The sequence below is a fragment of the Acanthopagrus latus genome, chromosome 14 (assembly GCF_904848185.1).
Source record: "Acanthopagrus latus isolate v.2019 chromosome 14, fAcaLat1.1, whole genome shotgun sequence".
Taxonomy (NCBI): Eukaryota; Metazoa; Chordata; class Actinopteri; order Spariformes; family Sparidae; genus Acanthopagrus; species Acanthopagrus latus.
Genome location: NC_051052.1, coordinates 7,464,046 through 7,484,604, shown reverse-complemented (window position 1 = coordinate 7,484,604; position 20,559 = coordinate 7,464,046). Strand labels below are relative to the sequence as shown.

Here is a 20,559-nt window from a genome sequence, read left to right as displayed (position 1 = left end):
TAGTTTCTTCGGTGAAAGCAAAAGATGTGGTTGGATGACATTGTGATGCAGCGCGGGATCGTGGGAGTTGTAGTCTTTAATGTGAAACCTCCACTGCCGATTATAATCAAACAACTCAGGGAGAAATGTTTACCGATGAGGTAATGTAATAAAGGCTGGTGTTCATCTGGTGTTTTCCCCGGAGTTCATAGCAGCATGCACCCAAATAAAACACATGTAACATTTGCAGATTTCTCTGGATTGGATGTTGGAAACATTTAGGAAAATGTAAGTACACAACTCAACGGAATACGTTGTATAACAAAGTGTAGTTGTTTTATTAAGCATTATAAAGCAAAAAAAATTCTACAGATTATGTCTTTAGCTGTGGAGGAATATTTATTTTAGACACATTTCAACCCCAAAAATACCTATTTTCCCAATTAACTTGACCCAGAAAATAATTTAAAAAATGTAAATAATTGTCAAAAACAGGACACACATGTATCATCCAATTAGTCTGGAAGAGATCAGGGACCTATGTCTTTTTCTGAGGAGACGAACTGCCACACCACTGTACACACACACGCAGACACACACACCCCTCAATCCCCCCAACCTCTGAGTGATGGCAAGAGGGAGAAAGTGATGTGAGGAAAACGGTGAAGAGGCGAGAAGTGGGAGCGTGCGGGGGAACCCCTACTGGGCACGAAGACACATGTCCACACACACACACACACACACACACACACACACACACACACCCCAAACACGTACATATATATACAGTACACACACACACACACAGACGTCAGACAGAGCCCTGCAGTCCCACCTTTGACACTAAGCTTCCAGAAGCAGGGAACTCTGGCTCATCCCCGCTAACACAGACTGGCAGGTGAAGCTAAGCGCCCTCTCTTTTCTCCTCCAGTCCTCTCCCTTTTCTGTCTGTCTTCTTTCGCTTTCTCCATCCCTATGTGTGTTTTCTTTCTTTTCGCTCACTTCCTCTCCTATTTCTGTTTCCTATATCCATCTGTTTCTTTCTCTTCCCCCTCACCCCCCTCCCCTCCCCTCCCCTGCCCTCCTCTCCTCTCCTTTTTCTCTCTCTCCGCTCCTCTCTTCCCCTCGGAGGCTGCGGGCTGGGGTTGAACTCATCTGTCAGGATCAGAAAGGGGCTGGAGTGACGGGAGACTCCTGTTTCAGCAAGATAAACAGCCAGCGCAGATCAAAATACTCTCCCTTTAACACACACACACACACACACACACACACACGCGCATGCACACCTACACGCATGCACAAAGGCACACACGGCGGGAGCGAGTGATCCATCTCGCACGACGGCGACGTCAGATTGAGGGTGTTAGCTCCTTGTCAGCTTAGAAAAGGTGCAGCATCCAAATTCAGGAGGCACCTGGTTATTTACAAAGTTAATCACGGAAAATTCTGCTAAACTTGGCCAGAGAACTCAGGCGGCTCGTGATTGACGGCGACCGAGCGAAGACTCCGATATAGATCTTTAGAAGAGACGAACATATTTTTGGACGAGGCATAGAGACATCTGTATTCGCTTTGACTGATACGTTGAGAGCGGCTGAATATCTAAAAAACTAACTTCCTCCTCTCTCGTGTTTTTTTTTTTTTTTTTTTTTTTCATTGCACACGAGAGCTACTTCAACACTTGCCAAGATGACAACGGTTGCCCAAATGTTCTATTTGATGTTTCGAGCCTCAAGAGCAAGTGGGAGAGAAAGAGTGATACAGAGGGAGAGAGGGAGAGAAAAACCGAGGGAAAACAGAGAAAATAAACGGTAATAAGAGAGAGGGAGAAAGGGGAGACTGAAAGCAAATGAGAATGAGAGGAGTGGAAAAGAACATTAGCTCAAGAGGTGCCAAGTTCACTATCTGCCAGCCTGAGGTGTGTGCAGTCCCGGGTGTCGTAGTGGCAGCGGAGGGGTGGGGGGGAGAAGGGGAAGGAGGGGTGAGGCAGTGGGTGTCAGGTATGTCTGTCTTTCTATCCCAGCACTCCAACATGCGCTTTTTTGCTGCAGCTGCTGCTCGCCCGGATAACAAATCATTCCCTACAGCGCCTTCTGGTAACCTCGTCATTCCCGCTAATAACATTTGGAGATGCTAAGCTTGTAAATTAGCGAATCTGGACCGAGGAGATATTATTTATGCTTGTCTCCCATCCTGAAAGACTTGTCTTGATGGGTAAATTGTGTTTAATTCTTGGAGGAAGCCGTTTTTTTCAGCGCCCCAGCGTGAGATGAGATTAATCCCTTGACAACCTTTGCAGGCGCACTTAAAAATTGCTCCCAAATGTCACCGCTGCCGCTGCCACCGCCGAGATTTGCGGAGGGTGGAAACAGGGGAAGAAACGAGCACCGTGCAGAAATGGGGACACATCCGACGCACATGATCCTCCCCTGTACCAACACACGCACGCACACACACATACACACACATTCTTTAAATGTATTTTTCCCTTCTTAGCATTCACAGAAAAAACACACACACACACACACACAAACTCGAGGCACAAGCCATTGCCCGCCCACATACACAGACACACACCTTGCACCCTCCTATAGATTATGTTCTTGTTATACTGACACACACACACAACATACCATGGCAAATAAAAACTGTATCACTTCGAAACTGTTCGAGCAGCGACAGCAGACACACGCGTTCACACACAGGAGCAGTTGTCCTAACACACACACAACACTTACAGCTTGTTCCCCAGATTGCCTTTCACTAATTTGTTCCCTCCGAGTGAGAGTTTGTTTTTGATTTAATGTTTCTTTATGGCTCGTGGTGAAGAGACAGTTTTAGATGTATTTACCAAGAAGACAGACACGGCCTGGAGAGGCCCTTTGGCCCCGAGCTGCTTTTTTATTTGCACATAAATTCAAACAGTCGAGGCTAAAACACAGCCGAAACACCTCTGGTCACCCTCGAGGAGCTCCGAGGGCCCGTTCAGAGGCCCCTCATCCCAGCGCGCCCTCCCCCTGGTGGGGTTTGGTGGACAGGTCGGTCTGGCATGACGAGTCTTGGGCACGGTTCAAACTCCCCTGCAGCTTCTAGATCAGCTTCCTGGAGAAGGGGCATGGGTAGTGGGGTTATCTATTTCTTAATGACCCAAAGAGTGGCGGACATACCAACTGTCAACACACATCTGCCTCCCTCCCTCCCTCCCCCTTGTTTGTTTCTCTCCGTGCGGTCTCATCGTCATGCTTTCGCTCTTTCCTTGTTGTTTTTTTCTCCCCCTCGATTCACAGCTGGGCTCGGAGGGGGGAGAATGGAGCGAGATTGAAAGAGGGGAGAAAAAAAAAGAAACGCACATAATTAGATTGTAAATGCTTCATGATATTTGAGGACTTCAAAGGGCACAACTGAAACGATGAGCGAGCTTTGTGTGTGTGTGTGTGTCTGTGTTTGTGTTTACGCCTCCCTGTTGACAAGTGCTTGTGCATGCACGCTTGTTGTCCTCCGCGTGCCTGCTCGTTATGTGTATCCGTACGCTCGCGCGTGTTGTGCATTATCATTATCAAAGGGGGCAGCTGACCCCTCTTTCTACCGGCTTTGCGGCAGTAAAAACACTCAGAAGTTCATTTCACACCAGCGTGTGAAGAGTTCAGCCAGTGCTGCGGCGTGACTGAAAACAATGAGCTTTAATGTGTTAAAAATGAGTTGCAAAGTGCCGTTACCCAAAGTTCCACCGCCATCTGACCCCCGCACTCAAACATAAAATGACACGCGTGACTGTTTTCATGAAACAAGTCATTTCTGGTAATTACAGTTATTTGCAGCAGCCGTCCCTACACACCAATTACACCCGTCTGGGGCCTTTCTGTGAGTGTGCGTATCCGAGAGTGGGTGGGAAAAAAAAAAAAAAAAAAAGCAAAAGTTGAAAAGCAAACAATTGTCACACAAAAACACTAAAACTGAATTTGACGAGACAATGATATTTTTCATCTGTTAACTTCAAACGCAGGGAAGTTGACCTCCGACCCCCGGCGAGAGAGGATTAGTCGACTTCCTGTCCGTTTGGTCGGCGTCCAGCTCAATTTCTGCGGGGCCCCTCTGAGCATGTTCATTGTGAGCGCATTTATTTTTAGAGGAACTTTGATGAAATGTGTTACACGACAAAAAAAGGGGCTTTAAAGTTGTTTTCGCCGAGCTGAAGAGATGTCATTTAAACAGAACATAATCCATAAGCTGAATAACAAGCAGGGATGTTGGTCCTCTCCCCGCTCCTCTCTCCCTCTCTCTGTGTGTGACACAGCTACATAATGTCTGTCTGTCGCTGTCTGAATGTAGGCTGTGGATCTGGCAACACAGTTTACGAGCGCGCACGCACACACACACGCACACACACGCAGATAGAGCTGTCCTCTTGCACAGTAATGTTTATTTATTGGAACATTTTAGAGCCGGCATACTTCTGTCTGTAAATTGACAGCTTGGCTCAATACTGAAGGGAAAAGCTCACTGGACCGCTGCTTCATTTCAAGACTGATTGATTGGCAAGGATGGAGGAAGAAAAATATCCGAGTGATAGGACGCTGACTGTACACGGAGGACATTTTACTCAAGCGTATTTATTACGACCAAGTGAATTTCTAATAATCCATCAAATCTGAAGTTGTATATGGGACAATGTCCATTAGGAGGGGAGAGGGTCCCGGGTTATCACTTTCTAATAATTCATCTATTTGCAGAATATTAATTTGCATAATGTCTAAATGGAGTTCTGCAGCTCTTCCAGATCATAAATTGTCAATTTGAGTATTTAAAAAAACAATGTTGATAACCTGACAACTCAAAATGTGTTAAAGATTCAGTTTTCATTTGTCTTTCAAGTCTGCTGTAATAGAAACTTGTACTCAAAATGATGATATACATTACAGTTAACTACCGAAGAATACAATCTTTACTTCATTTCATTCTGTTAATACCTATTTTATATTCTGTTTCTGTGTGTGTGTGTGTGTGTGTGTGTGTGTGTGTGTGTGTGTGTGTGTGTGTGTGCATGTTTGAATATGAATGAAGTCGCCATGTACATTCCAAAACCCTACAATTCACATTATTCTGGAGAATATGCACCAACCAAATTTTTTATCTTTTATCAAATCTTATTTCTAATCTATAATGCATTGTTACATTTTAAATCATACCAATAATTATTTTAACTCTTAAATCTGTAAGATTAAAACACAGTAAGACAGATTTCAGTTTTCTATAATATGATTATAAATATCAGTGTAAATAGTGAAAGGAAAGACAAAAAATGTGCACATTCAGTCCTAGCAGAGTGCAGACGCAGGCCAAAAAGCAGCTAAGCAGGTTTCTGCCTCAGGCAAACATCCATGTCAGATGAAAAAGCAAATAATCTTGTGATCTCCTCATAATAGGTGAAGCTTTCATCGTCGTTTCATTTTATTCTTTTTTTTTTTTTTTTGCTAAAATGAACGTTTGCCCGATCAAAACGTTCCATCCATAAAACCTCTTGGGAGCCTGTACCTTCAATGTGAGGATGGCCTGTACTTTTTAAACATAAATGGTAAAGCCATTCAAATGAAAATCACATCTCACATCCTTTTAAAGAGCGCTGAGTCCTAGCATATTTTTTGTACTTGAAGCTAGGAGTCCTTCAATTCTCGTCATTTTGACTACAGTAAAAATGTAGTTGAAAAAACACATGCAGTTTATTGACATCGCAGCATGTAATTTCTGGGCAATTAATCCTTCAAACTTAAAATAAATAAATAAAAGGAATTCAATGCTTCCATTCCTGGGGCCCTGAAGTGCATCTTTAAAGTATATGCAGCAGAATATACTTTTTGCAGACATTGCCAGAGAACACTGGAGGTGCGTTGAGTGCATTTACAGATAGGACACTCTGTACATTATTACATTATATAACTGTGCTGTCAAACGTATGCTGCTCTCAGCGTGAGGGTAGTGATAATCTACATGATTTAGATCTGTAATGCATTCTGACGTTATGGATTCTGGATTTTGTTTTGTCTGGATGTTTCTTCTAGTACACAGTGAGAATTTTTTGCGAAAGCTCCCTCTGATGTGACACCAGCACAGCACCTTGATATCAGAGTCACAGACTAATGCTCGGCTGTGTCGACCTGGGACTTCATCTTTGTCAGAGAAGTTATCCCACAGACCTCCAGTCCTCAGCTCTGTGTTCTGCTGAAGTCGAGCTCTCCGACAGTGTTTATGGAGCTGTGTTTTGTGGTCAGTGTGGTCTCGCACTCGTCCCTGAGGCCTTGTAAAGAGCCTCACCACAGGGCTGCTCAGCCACACTGCGCTCCCACCACAATACCAGAACTCACACATCTGTCGAGCAGCAGCATGTCGGAGCTCCAGATTTATGTCCTGGACCCAACGGGACACGGGGAAGACCGGAGGTCCTGCTTTGGATTTGTTCTCTGGCTCCAAACAGTTGTTTTTAGTTTTGTGGTAGAGTTTATCCTCATAAAAAGCTTTTGTTATAAGCCTCTTGAAGGTGAATGCTTGGATTCAGACAGATCTGATTATGAATGGTTCAGACTCTAACTTTGATATGCTCTTATTCAAATTCTGTAACTCAATAATACCAAAAAAATCCACAGATGCATTGTGGAAAAAGCATTATTCACCTTTCAAACGACTTATTTTTCTTCCGAAAAAAGAACAATTTTCTCGTTATTGTGCTATCCTATTATTTATAATCATTTCTCTTTTTATAAAATGGTTGGTATGAAACAACCAAAGCGATGGTGTGAAAACAGATTCCTGTGATTGTGCATAATTGTTGGAATTTCCCTTTTTGATTAATGCACGCAAAAGCTTTTCATTATCCGAAAAAGCATTTCAGTTACGTAAAGCATCCATTTGAATTAATTTAAAGTAGTTCGGGCTAGCGTTGTGAGTGAAATTGCATCGGACTTTCAACACTCCGACTGCTTTATTTCCCTGAATCTTTCCCTCACACGCACACACACACACACACACACACACACAACCACATGCACACGTGTGCGCGCACACACACCCACACAGACACACACTCACACACACTGCCGGCCCCGTGTCCCGGCGATGATGGCTAACACATGCCGTTTAAACAATCGCCCCAATCCCCCCATATCTTCAGGAGTTATGGGCCTAAATCTACTCATAATACACAGCTCACTGAGGGTGTAATCCCTGGGAACATCAGAATAAATCCAGGCTATATCCGCTACACGCAGACTAGCGACCAGAGCCAGGGCCATTATGGCGGGACTGAGGAAGAGGAGGCAGTGGGTTAGTGGCGGCCGCTAATGGGTCGTCTATGAATTCATATTAACACCGAGCCATTAGGACACCTCCATCCAGGAAATCCCTCTGACCCTCACGATAGAACAGCTGTCCGAAGTTTAAACCGACAATCCCTCCGCTGTCACGTCTCTCTCTGTCTGCCTCGCTTCCCTCTGTTTCCCTCCCCCTCTCTGCCAGACTGCGGCTGGATTGTCCTGATTCGTCCCAATCGAAAAAAGTCGTAACAATTCCAACACAGGGCCCAGAGGCGGGGAGACGCAGCCAGCTGGTCACATTTGGTTGCGATGAGAAGGGACACAAAAGCGGGCGGGGGGGAGGACAAATACGTGACGACAACCGAGAGGGCAGCGTGTCTTTCACGCAACCTTTCGCAACCTCTTCTCCTAAAGTAAAGAAAAAAAAATTGTAGAAAAAACAAAGCCGGCTAAATCAAGTTGATCTCGACTCTGATTCAAAGTCAACTGTCAGGACACATGGCTGTCTGCTGCATGGCTTGTGGCGTCTGTAGCGCCGTCTGGAGAGCATGCATGCTGGGGAAATCCATGTCATATTAAAAAAAAAAAAAAAGTCCAAAAGCAAACAGAGGAGTAAGTGGGCTTTTTAATCTTGGAGCAAAATGAAGTGACGAGGCGATCAAATTAAAAATGCAAACTTGAGCCCCCCCCCCTTCTTCTAAGTCTCTCTGCCTCCCTCTCCCAGGCTGCAGTAGGCAGCCAACACAGCCATCTTAGAGTCTTGGGGGGGGGGGGAATTAAGGCCCCTGGGCTCTTTGGCTCCTTGGCTGGACAACAGTTTCCCGGCCTGAAGGGGTCAGCGGTGGGCTGTCTGAGAAACTGGCAGCCATTGGGGTTCCAGAGGGGATGTTTTTCAGGAGGAGTGGGGGGAGGTATCTGGTGGCTGGTTGGCATGGAGCGAACACTGACAGTTTCCAAATAGTGTTGTTCCTGCCAGGGCCCGCTGAGCTCTTACACATTACGCTACACACAGGAAAAGACCAGAGGCACTCGAGGCCTGGCGCTATAAAGCCCCTGACAGATCCGTAAGAAAGCGATAGGGTGCCTTATTTATTTAGGGTGTTCGTACTGTAATGTTTTACAACTCTCAATACTCCAAACAATTAGATGGTGCAACATGGGGTATGGAGTAATTCCTGGTAGAAAACAGACTTCATGAATCTCCTGATGATTGTGCGGAAGAATTCACCAGGACTTACTTATTTTGTTTAACGCCATAACTTGAGCAGCCTTTAATTGTCATTGCCTGTATGCATAATGTGAAATCTGCTGTACGTGTTTCTGCACCTTTTTAATGTTGTCCGGTTTCACTCTCCAACAACTACATTTTGTTTTCTGGGAATGGAGCTGTAATCAAGTCCAGTAATTCGAAAACCCAGCTTTTGTGATCCTTAGTAAAATCTACGTAGGGTATAACGATGTAGGGGACTGTTAACGATGTCCTGACTCTTTGGGTCATATAGAAATCAGAAGGGGTGTGTCGTGTGTTCCTCATCCATGAGTATACATTTGCTTGTGTCTGCGGCCTCATCTTGTTATTTGGCACTTGAACATCACTCTGTTACTGCGTGTGAATGAGGACTTACTTCCGCTTACGTAGAGGACGTCAGTTGGAGTGGGTGGTCCTTAAACCTGCCCAGGCCATATTTGCCTACACACTCCCAAAAGAATCTGAGCTGAGCAACCAGATCTCATTGTTTCTTGGGTGCATTCACACCTGTATCTAGAGCTGTCCACACATGATCGGATCCCCCAAGGAGCATCCTAATATCAGGTGTGAACAGGTCCTTTGACATATTACGTACGACTTCTTCTCATTTCAGTAAACTTGTGGCTGCTGGTCGGCAACATTATACCAAATGAATCACACTGATTCAGGGTACAACATCAGCGTCTGGACACTAGGACCCCATTTTAACATGCATATGTATCTAGTGTCCTATCTAGATAAGATGCAACACGTTAATACAGTTGTAAATGCGTGAACAGCGGGCGATTGATGGGCCACATCTGGAGGTGGTTGATTGCTTCCCTCGACCTGGGCCCACCAGCCCTGCCTCCCTTCTTTACATATTGAGATTCGATCACATCGCAGGCAGAATCCAGACGTAAAGAACGCTTATTAATACCAGGTGTGAATGAAGAGGGCGTGGGTTCGCTTGTCATTATCCAGGAATAGATCACGTGTTCATAGCAGGTGTAAATGTAGCCTGGGTTTATGCTGTGCACCCACACACTCACACTCTGAGGCGACCGGGAAGAGAAGCGGCAGTGTCTCCCTTCACTGCAGAGTGATGATGAGCGCTTCCAGGGACGCTTTCATTCATATAACCTTGTTTACGTGCAGAAATGTCTGTAGCTGGTTTGGCCAGGTGGGACCATAATTATGTCCCTCCTGATCACCTATGCTGACATGCCTCTCAGCCAATCACAGCAAAATTGTATGGCTCTGTGATCACTGAATCTGACCCTGCTGCAGCCTGATCACTGCAGAAGTCTCCATGTCTGAAGCTCGCTGCACTGTAGCAGTGAGGTGTGTATTTGGATGCAGTCATATCGTCCTACACAACATGAAGATAATGATGATGTAAGGCCAGATGTCCCTCGTTTTTTTTCATCTTAACTAAATTTCCCGGTGTGCGTTTACCGACAGTCTCTGACATTCATGTAGACTTTGATTTTGCTTCCTTTTATTCTTGACAGTTTAGTTGAGCCACTAAATGTGCCTTTAGTTTCCCTGCCCTCTCCTCCATGCTGATATGGTTAATCTGTCCTCACCTCAGTCTTTTACACTTTCTTATTCATGAATCCTTTCGCATTTCTGACTGCTTTATCCTTTTATTTTGAACATAATTTAACCCTTTGCCTTTTCATGTTCAGCCTTCTTCACTCTCACGTATTTGTTTTACCTCTGTCCTGTTTCTTATTCCCTTTGCCGTGTCCCCTTTTTAATCCCTGTGCGTCCCTCATAAACCCTTCTTACCCCTCTCTCGCCATTTATTCCTTTTACTCTTGTCCCTCTGCTTGGGCGTATTTCCATATCCCTGAGCTGATTCCCTTGTCCCCTCGCTTCCAGCCTGTTGTATTCCCTGTCTCTCTTCTCATCCGTTTATCACTGGCCCTTGTTCTGTTAATCCCTGAGGGTTTTGTTTATTTGTGTTGGAGCTGCTTTTACAGCTTGCGACTGACCCCACCTATTTTCTCACCAGTCATTTGAACAGCAGGGCTGCTTTGCAGCTACTCCACCAATTAACATACCATTAGCATAATATTTGCATGTGTGCATTAGGGTGTTGATGGGGAGAGAAAATAACAGTTTTACAGGTTTTTTTTCCCTGCCTCAAAAAAATATATATTTCATGAAATGACGTAAAAGCGCCCACGGGCTTCTTTATCTCGCTTTGATACTGCTGCTCAGCGAGCAACATCATGTTTTCAAGTTCGCTGTGAAAAAGTTGTGCGGCTCTTGTGTGATGGGCCCTCCCACACGTTAACATCTGTGATTATCATTTCTTCTCTTCTGATTTGTTATATCACCATTCTGATTCTGATCATTCTGATGTAAATGTCAATCTTCTTGCCACTTTGGTGATGTGTGAAGTATAATAAATGAGAAAAACATTGCTTGAATCACTCGCCCAAATATAAAAACACACCGTTTTATAATGTGTAGTGTGATGTTTCACCAACACTGTTACTGAGCTACAGTGAGTAAAGCTGATCCCTGGGGTCAAAAGATGAAGAGCAGGGACGGGTGAGAAGAGTCGGAATGTGACCAAACAGAGAGGAAGACTTATGAATGAACGGGAAAGTGGGCACACACCATTGAGAAAGGGAAGGCAAACAATTGTGGCCCGAACACAGACACATATATGAAGGGAAATAAATAAATTCATACGTTTTGATGGAGACAGACAGGAAGAGAGGGGTGAAAGTAGGCCAGCTGCGGCTGCTGCCGCCGCCGCCGCCGCCGACACTGATGAAGCCGGTGAGCGTTTCATGTAGAGAGAAGCGTCTGAGCAGAGGGGCGACGTGTCAGGGGCGTCGAGCCAGTTTCCCAGTCTTGATTGGGGATCAGCCCGCGGGCCTCGCTGTTCCGCTGCGTGCCACGCCTGTCCCTCACACGCCGCCGCTCTCAGATCTGTCACATTAGGGCCGTCGCTCAGACACTGACGGCGCTTTGTGACTGTTTGTCTCGTGTCACGCTGATTATTTTGCTCATTGAAACCTGACTGAAGGAAGCGGATGAAGTTGCGGTGGGAAAGTCACACCCAGAAATGACTCAGATGTTTTCGCCCGGTCACCATCGGACACCCAATCAGGTCGAGGCTCGTCTCCCCGTTGAGTTCGCTCTCTCCCGTCCAGAGAAAACAGATGCCAGATAGAACTAATTAAACATAATTTGTTATGTTTGTGTTTAAGACACGAGGACTGAGCAGTGCTGTCATGTGATAACGTGATATGTCTGCATGTGAACTGTCACACATTAATCCTACGTGTAAAACTATTCACACTTGAATCATGGAAGATAAAGTAACTGGGTGGCCTTCAGCCAGTATGATTAAAATAAATATATATTTAATAAACCATATGCTTCCATATCTCAAATTTATTTTGCATCTCAGCATCTTGTTACCCTATTTTTATGGTTTGAGTGCAGGCACTATCTGATATGGGATTACTTTATGGACTCTTAATGCATCAGCCACCTAATATTAATGGCCAGCCACAGAGCCTCTTCTCACTTTTTTTTTTTTTTTTTTTAGCATCATTGAGAATGAGGGATGGCCGATGAAATATTTGCACATTTTTGCAGCTTAAGTACTCCGCTGAAATCATTTTTACGAGACTTTTATGATCGCCCTTTTCCTGCTTTAATGATGCTGCAGTTTGTGTATACATCAGTGTGTTAGACGGGGGGGGATTAGCTGGTCTGCCAGAATCAAAGATGAAAGAACAAGAAACGGCGCAACCAGATAAACACGTTATTTGTGAGAATATGTTGTTTTAGGGCTCAAATAAATATCGAATTGTAAGCCCTTTTTATTTTTGCAATTGTATTTGCTGCTGAAATCAACCGATAATAACATATTTTTAAAAATAAAGACAAACCATTCTGATGCTTTTATTTTGTTTAAATTTAAAACCATATTTAAACTGATTAATTTGGATTTTGCAGTTTATATTATGTCTGCAGTAGAAACGGCTTAAATTCATTCACAAATCATTCTGTTCATCAATAGAAAATAAAAAATAACATGTTGCAATACAGTCAAATTTTAATTCATGCTTCATATTGCTCATATTGCTCATATTTTTAATTCACCCTACAAAATTCTGTATGTGTGTGTTCAGTCTTACCTCCTGCATTGTGTGCTCACGCAGTATAAATGCAGTTATATATAATATCTAGCAGGCCTGTTGGCCCTGGCTGCTCTGCTGCACTCAGCTCTCTAACTGCTCTTGTCTCTGTATAATCCCCCCTCCTCATGAATACATTAACGCCGGAGCCTTAAACTCAGCTTAGCTGGCGGCTCAGCGTCACAGCACATCCTATTACCGACTTTAAATCATTAATGTGACATCGTTTTCACTCAATTTCCAAACACCCACGGTCGAAAACTGCATATTTCACCGAGCCGGTGCAGCGAGAGGGCCGTGCTCAAAGTCACACTGTTGACTAGACGCATGCGCGCATGCAGGCGCCGAGTGTTTAGATACGAGTGCATGTGATTCACACAAGTCCTCCTCTGAGCTGTATGAGATTTACACAGGCACAGAAAGTTAGAGCAAATGTAATCATATCGAGGAGCTGCACAGCAAGAAACGAACCGGCATTCAAATGTAAATCTGTGATAGTTTTCACTCTTTTGTCTGTACTATTGTGATAGAAATCCAGCCAGTGGATAATTGTGGTTTAAGCTGAGCTAACTCCTACAGTAGCTGCACCTTAGGGTGTGTTGTGTACAGTATGTGTGTGTGATTTAATCTGTGGGTCTAGCCACCGTTTGCGTCCTCCAGCGTCTCGCATAGTACTGCTGACAATGAAGGAAGAAGAAAAATCTGAATCCCCTTTCTTGCTCCTCAACTATTCACACATAAACCTTTTCTCAGGTTTTTACCTCCAGGCTGCATCTGAAAAATTCACAACGCCCAGAGAACAACTAAGTCCTTCACTTACCGTAGGAGTTGTGGATCTGCCCCCATCGTGCCTCTTTTATTGCATCAAAAGGGCTTTTTGTGTGTGTGTGTGTGCGTGTGTGTGTGTGTGTGTGTGTGAAGCTATGGTAATTAGCAAACCACGTAAAAATCATCTCCTCAGAGTGCATTTAACTGTTTTTATGCGCACGGCGTCGGGAGCAGGCGGTGGGGGTTGATTGCTGGAACATATGGACACAGATGGGGACAGCATTTTAATGGGCACACTGAGTGGGGTTTTGTGTTTTTTAACCCTTGAAAGAGGAGGCACAAACATCCTCAACATCCTTAAGCGAGCATCAATTAAAGATTTGCTCTCAAACCGGCGACAGCAGACGCTCGGGAGGCTGGAGCCCGGTGCTTTGACAGGACGAGGAGAGGCAGTTAGAGTACACAGCCCTCTTATTTTAGTTTTTTTTTTGACGGGCACACGTGCACATACACGTACTCCCATTTTATCACTCGAGCCCCCCCTCACCCCCTCCACCCATGTCCCTTGTTGTGTTTAATTAGGTTATCAGGTTGCTAACGGGCCGTGATTCGGCTCCACGTCTCCCAGCTGGCCCTCTGATTGGAGGGGCAAGAAGGTGGACTTAGTATAATTAACACGTTGTTATGGAGATGATTGAATTGTTCGGTGACACACGGGCAGTGCCACCGCCATGAGGGTGTCGCTGAGGACGGGAGGAAATGTCAAAATAAAACGCCTTTTTATAATGCATAAAAACTGGTTGAACTCATATCAGTTTATCTTTTTTATTTACAATATACAACGAAGTGTGGATGCATTCACTGTCCTCTCAATGGGTAATATTTCTGCAAGTTTTTTTTTTAATGTGTTTTTTGAAAGAGAGACCACATGGCGGTGTGTATTTGTATGTTTATGTAAATATGTCGGAACCTTGAAGTGAAAATGTATGTGTGGAAGAAAGAAGTGACCAGGACCAGCACAAGTTTTACCGAACACATTGCTGTCTTTATTAGAGCCTTGTCTGGCAGTAATACTGAAAAAAAAGTGAACTTAGAACAGATGGTGGTGGCAGCCCACGGCTTGTTTTTTTTTTTCCTGTTTTTCTTTATTTCTTTGATATTTTTCTTCATTTTTTTGTGTGAGGGTACTGCGACTCCTGCTTTTCTGTGGCATGGATAACATCAATAAAAGAGAGACAGTAGGGAGAGAAAAAAGAAATATACAACTTATATTACACTGTGTTATGAACAAAATATAAATCTATAACTCTATGTTATATTTACATAATTATCTTTCTTGATTTTTCAAGTTGAGATGGTAAGATATTTTATTTTAGCTTGTAATAATTCTTACTTTGTTTTGAGCTCCACTCATGACTTTGATTGTCTTAAATAATATCATCATCATCATTTTCATTGTCTTGATAAGGGGACAGACCTTGCCAGCAGGGATGATTGACGTCTTAATGCCCCACCCACCCACCTGATACCCTAAAAATGGATTGATCCACTTAGTCCCCTCTCTCCAGCATCGGGTTGAACCACGGCATGATAACGGGGGTGACTATACAGCAAAAAGTAAGACCCAGAGGCTCATTATGTGGCGTGTAGCTAACATCTACAGCGAGAATGATTGTGGGGATCACTATGTGGCAGCACACCTGAACAGTAGTCATGGCTCCTGTAGCGTCGCGTGGAGCTAAAACAAAGCAAAGGGCTCCTGATGAGAAGTGACTTTAAAGATACTGTAGATATGCCTGGTCGTCTCACACACACACACACAGTGGAACACCTTTGGTGGGCCACAGTAAGCACTGCTTCCTATGATTTAAAAAAAACAAAACAAAAAAAACACCAAACAAAAATATATGTACAGGATTTTAAATCTAGAATTCTAGATTTCATAAAACAGAAAAAAAGGACAGCATAGGATTTGTTTGGTTGTCATGATAATCTCTTCATTTTAAATGTGTGTTTGCGCATGTGTATATTGTGTGTGTCTGTGTATGTAGATCCAAGCCAAAGATGCTCCACTGTGTCTCGTGACGCGGCCAAACTAGTAAACGGGGACGGGACTCTTTGTTCACAGAAAACAGTTTCCAAAAGTGATAAAAACTGATTTTCAAAAGAAAAAACAAAAGCAAAATAAAAGAGAGGAAACTTCACATTATACATTATAATAATCATTACAAATAAAATTATAATAACAATAAAAAAAAATCATGTTCTTCTTTATCTCTGACTGCACAGAGTCTGAGTGCTTTTTAGAAATGGGTTTGGACATGAAAAGGTTACAACTTCAGCTCGGAGGAGGGCCAGCGTCGAGTCCGCCAGTCCAGCTCACTGTCTTGACTCCGCCCGCCCACCCATCCGCAGGATTAATACAAAATGAATGCATGAAAAAAGGAGGGAACGTAAGAATGCAAAACAAAGCAAGGTAAAAGGACAACTTTTGTTTAGATCTAAATACCTACCAGCTAAATAGAATAATGTTTCATTGACTGTCATAGTTTCATATGGTCATAAAAACCCGATAAAGAGGAGAAAAATAAATTATACTGTACATAACTTACTAAACTTAGGAAACGCTGACCATCCTTATAATTATTGTTAATAATATTAGACTAGAGGCAGTTTGAAGAGAAATAATAAAATACAGTATTCAAATACAAACAGAAACACTGACTGGCTGACTTCACCTCAGCTCCGCCCACTGGGGGACAGCAGGACGATGTTGATTGGAGGGAGCAAGAAAACACTGAGGGACAGAAATACAGTTGTGTGGGTGTGTGCGTGTGTGTGTGGTACAGTAAGTAACAGCAGCAGTCTTAAGTTGCCTGTCTTTCTGTATCCTACATCTCTTTCCGCACTAGATTTGACACACATGTGCAAACGCCAAGTAAAGGAGTACACACTGCACACACGCCAACACACACTCACACTGTCGGATGTTTCAAGCAAAGTCGTGCTGATGTTTTGCCCCCTGACGAAATCAAGATATCAGGGACAGAGCGAGAAGAAAACTGGTGGATTGTCTCACAACACAGTGCTTTCATTTCTGCTCCGTGATGCCAGAGGGACCCCCCCTCATCTCCCCCCCTGAGAATCTTCAAAGTGGGACGGTCCACGCTGCACTGGTCAGTCCTTGGCTGGACCGTCCCATCGGACTCCAGATGGGAGGGGTGGTGGGGAGCGGGCAGTCACAAAAACACAGAGAAAAGGGGGGGTGGGGGCGCGAACCGATGACAGCACACTGCGAGGTCGAAGGAAAGATATGTTCTTGTTAAAAATAAACATGTCTGATGTCTTTCAGGTGCTTTACAACAAAAGGGGGAAAAAAAAGAAATGTCTCTTTTTTCTATTATTATTCAAACTTGTAGCACAAAAACAACAAATCACATTCACAAGCCACTTATTGGCACCGTGTACCTGAGTGAGAATATTATAGAACCAAAGAACAAAAAAAGCTGTTTTTTTTTTTAAAAGTGTCTCTTGATAATAAACAGGTCCGCCATCTTTAAAGTGTCGTCTGTTAGCCTTTGACAGGTCCTTTTTGTTTTAAAATGTCTCCTTTACTACAAACGGGTCTATAAGGTTGCTTTCTGAGTGTGATTTTGATTTCTCCTCACTCGTGGCATTACAGTCAAACTCTTGCAGTAGTACTTGAATATTCCTCAGCGAGCTTCAGAGCTGGCTTGGTCGTCTCTTCTCCTCCCAGACTCCAGTTTGTGTAACAGTCAGTGTGAGTGACAGGTCCTGTGCTTCAGTTGATTGATCAGATGCTGGTATCAGGACTCCGATGGGAGGGGTCTGGCTCTGTCAGAAGAGTCCATGTTAGTTGGGGGGGGCGGGGTGCGGGGTGTTGTGTGATTGGGACTCAAAGGTGATTGGCAAAAGAGAAAGTTTTCTTCCTGATTGGTGGGTTTGGGATTGCGTGGGATTAACCAGCTGTGATTGGCTATTTTTTTTTTTTTAAAAAGGCGACTCTAGCGTCCGTCCTATTGGGTGATATGGTTGTCGTTATCGCTGGCGTAATCGGCCTCTTCGTCCTCGTAATCGAAGTCGTCGTACACGTCGCCGTTGCTGTCGTCCAGCCGTAGCTCCTCCTTGATTCGAGGCTCGTCCCCCTTCAGGCCAGTCATGTGGGGGTTCTGGTGGTGGTTGGCGTTAGGCTCGGGGCTGCTGGACATGCTTGAGTGCTCTGAGGGCATCTGGGGTGAGGGCATCCCCGCCATGGACAGGGCACCTGGGTAAACCACGCCTGCGGAGGACAAGGGCAACTGGCCCTGCTGCCTGTAACACACACAGAGGAGGAAGTTTAGGACAATGAAGGCATCGTTTAAGATACCAGGAAAGTTTCGAACTCAAGAGTTGGATGTCTGTCTGCTGAATATGAAGCTACAGCTAACAGATGGTTAGCTTAAAGAGTATTGTACTAAGATAGTTGTTTTTGACATTATAAGTACTTCATTTAAGTAAAAATAAATTTAAAAAAAAATGACTTTGTGGTAATAAGAGTACAGATATTGAATACTAAATTCTACTGAACTACAAAAACACCTCCCCATCAATTCCCTTACCCCACACTGAAGTACTGTCTCATTTCCTGTCTGCGGGACCTCATAATGGCCTTGTACTCGCCGATGCGCAGCTTCTTGCCATCCACGAGGCAGGTGCGTTTGGGTCGCGGTTTGTACTTGTAGTCCGGGTACTTCTCCAAATGCTGCTTGCTGAGGCGAGCCTGCTCCTCATAGTACGGCTGCTTCTCCAGGTTGGTCATGGCTTTCCAGCGTGAGCCTGCAGATGGATGCGTTATAATAATGATCAGTTGCAGCCATGCTCCGAAGAAAATGCTGATAAAATTGACAAATGTGATGAACGCATCGCACTGTAAAGCAGTAAACATAAAAATAAACCATGAAAGGAGATCCATGATCTTTAAATTGAAGCAAAATGATAAGAATCAGTTTGAAGAAGTGACTTAAATTGAGCATGTGTGTCGGCTGTAAGATCAATTACATCATGTGTCGGGAACTGTCTGTGTGGTATGTGTGACCCTACATCACATGTGCGCACAGACACACATGTTATAGCACAAAACACACACACACACAGATAATGGTGGAAGTCTCACCCGAAGAGACAGAAAACAGGGTTAATGAGGAGAGCGGCGAGGATGACAGGTACTCATCTAAACTAATGAGGACTTCACTTAACCTGCCGTCATCTCTCTCAGCTCAGCTTCCGCTCAGCTGTTTGTAGTATCAGACCCTGCATGTGCTTGTGTGTGTGTGTGTAATCTTGAGTGTGTGTCTTCCCCTGTGTGTTTCATATCTGGTCTGAATTTGCACTTGACTACTGTATGTTTAATGGGTAAAAGCTGTCAGCACTTGGCTGTTCTCGCTCTCTGTCTTTCTCTCTCTGTTCTGTGATCTGTTAGCAATCGAGAAAGGGAGAGAGACAGAGACAGAGAGAGAGAGGGGGGGGGCTTATTAAAACCAGATTTCCCTGTGTTATAAAACGCTTAGGAGCTCTTTAAAATGTCAGGGCCGATCCCGGCGGTCCGGGGGAAATGTCAGGCGGCCTAGCGCTGCTTGTTTAATGCATAATGAATTATATCATCATTTGTCGGAGCCGTGCTCTCCCCAGCCGTTCATTAACAGCCGCTTACACGATGCCACCGCTTGTAATGAAATCACGGTGTGTGTGTGTGTGTGTGTGTGTGTGTGTGTGTGTTTGAGAGTGGCAAACGGAACCTGCCGTACATGCGTCTTGCTTTCACTTGGGTTTAAGTGGTAGTTGGTTAGTGATGTGAAGGCACCCATCACTCAAAGCAAAGCTGAAATGTGTGCGTGTGTGTGTTGGTTGAGGGGGAGGGTGTTTTACCGAGTATCTTGCTGATGTTGGAGTTGTGCATGTCAGGGAAGGCCTGCAGAATCTTTCTCCTCTCGTCCTTGGCCCAAACCATGAAGGCGTTCATCGGCCGCTTGATGTGTGGCTCGCTGCTGCCGCGACCCCGAGCCTCCCGGAATATTCTGGAGTCTGACACACTGGGGGAGCCTGAGGGGGGGAGGAGGGAAAGGTGAGGAGTGGCAGACAAAAACACACTAATAACAAATTACAGGTAGAAGAAGATATTCAGTAAGCTCAATATCTTTGGGGATGTGAGAACCTCAGCAGTAAACCCTGATCGACACTTTTCACCAATTTTTGGCATTTTGTAGATTAAACAAATAATTGATGGGTTGAGAAAAAAACGGACGGAAAATCCACAATGAAAATAATGACTAGCTGCAGACCTAAATTTAGATTCAGAGGAGGTGGTTTCTATTAGACTGTTTACACTGACAAGAAAAGATCTACCTTCAAATTTAGTAAGTGTGACCTTAGGTTTTTATTCTTGGGTCTTATTAACTTAAATAAAAGTGAATTGTGACAAATCTAAAAAGGTGCCTATTTTCCATTGGTCATGAAAAGCTGGAGACGTGTGACTGACACAGGACGGCGATCGTAAATACAGTATAATGCTGACGGAAAGTGCTGATATCCACCACATTTAAACTCCAAAAATAAGAGTAATTGACAACCCTTTTGAGAGCAATTAAAAAGTGAAATAAAAATCACACACTTTTTCTCACCTCCATGTTTATGAGTGTGTGTGTGTGTGTGTGTGTGTGTGTGTCCCTACCGTCAGAGTCTCCGCTCATAGTGAAGTCCAGCATGGCATGGCTGAACTTGTCCTCAGCCTGCTGCTTCAGCTGTTGACTCAGACTCTCCAAGGCAGCCTTGTCCTGAACAACACAAACAGTTCACAGTTGCAGTCGGTCAGTCAGTGAGTCACGAACTGTGTGAATATGTGAATGAGAGAAGCCGCGGGTAGCCGTAGTGATGCTCAACAACTGTCCAAAATACATTTAAACTCAAACACATCTTTCTTACAATTGATTTTAAATTGTTTTTTTTTATGTCTATTTATTTTATAGCTGTAACTAAAAACATAAATTGTTTGATTTAATCATAGAAAATCATAATGATAGTAAAAATCATATTAGATGCCCATTGGCCTGAA

General features: G+C 44.1%; 1 protein-coding gene across 12 annotated transcripts in view; it reads right to left on the bottom strand.

Annotated features, from left to right (window-relative positions):
- Positions 1 to 14,474: 14,474 nt before the first annotated feature.
- sox5 (SRY-box transcription factor 5) overlaps positions 14,475 to 20,559 on the bottom strand; it is a 238,916-nt gene continuing 232,831 nt past the window's right edge. For all 12 annotated transcript variants that reach the window (XM_037121941.1, XM_037121940.1, XM_037121943.1 and 9 more), the window contains 4 exons: positions 20,179 to 20,281; positions 19,377 to 19,550; positions 18,071 to 18,287; positions 14,475 to 17,783 (listed from right to left, as the gene is read on the bottom strand). In XM_037121941.1, coding sequence (XP_036977836.1) covers positions 17,489 to 17,783; positions 18,071 to 18,287; positions 19,377 to 19,550; positions 20,179 to 20,281 — 789 coding nt within the window. In that variant the 3' untranslated portion in view covers positions 14,475 to 17,488. The remainder of the gene's footprint in view (positions 17,784 to 18,070; positions 18,288 to 19,376; positions 19,551 to 20,178; positions 20,282 to 20,559) is intronic.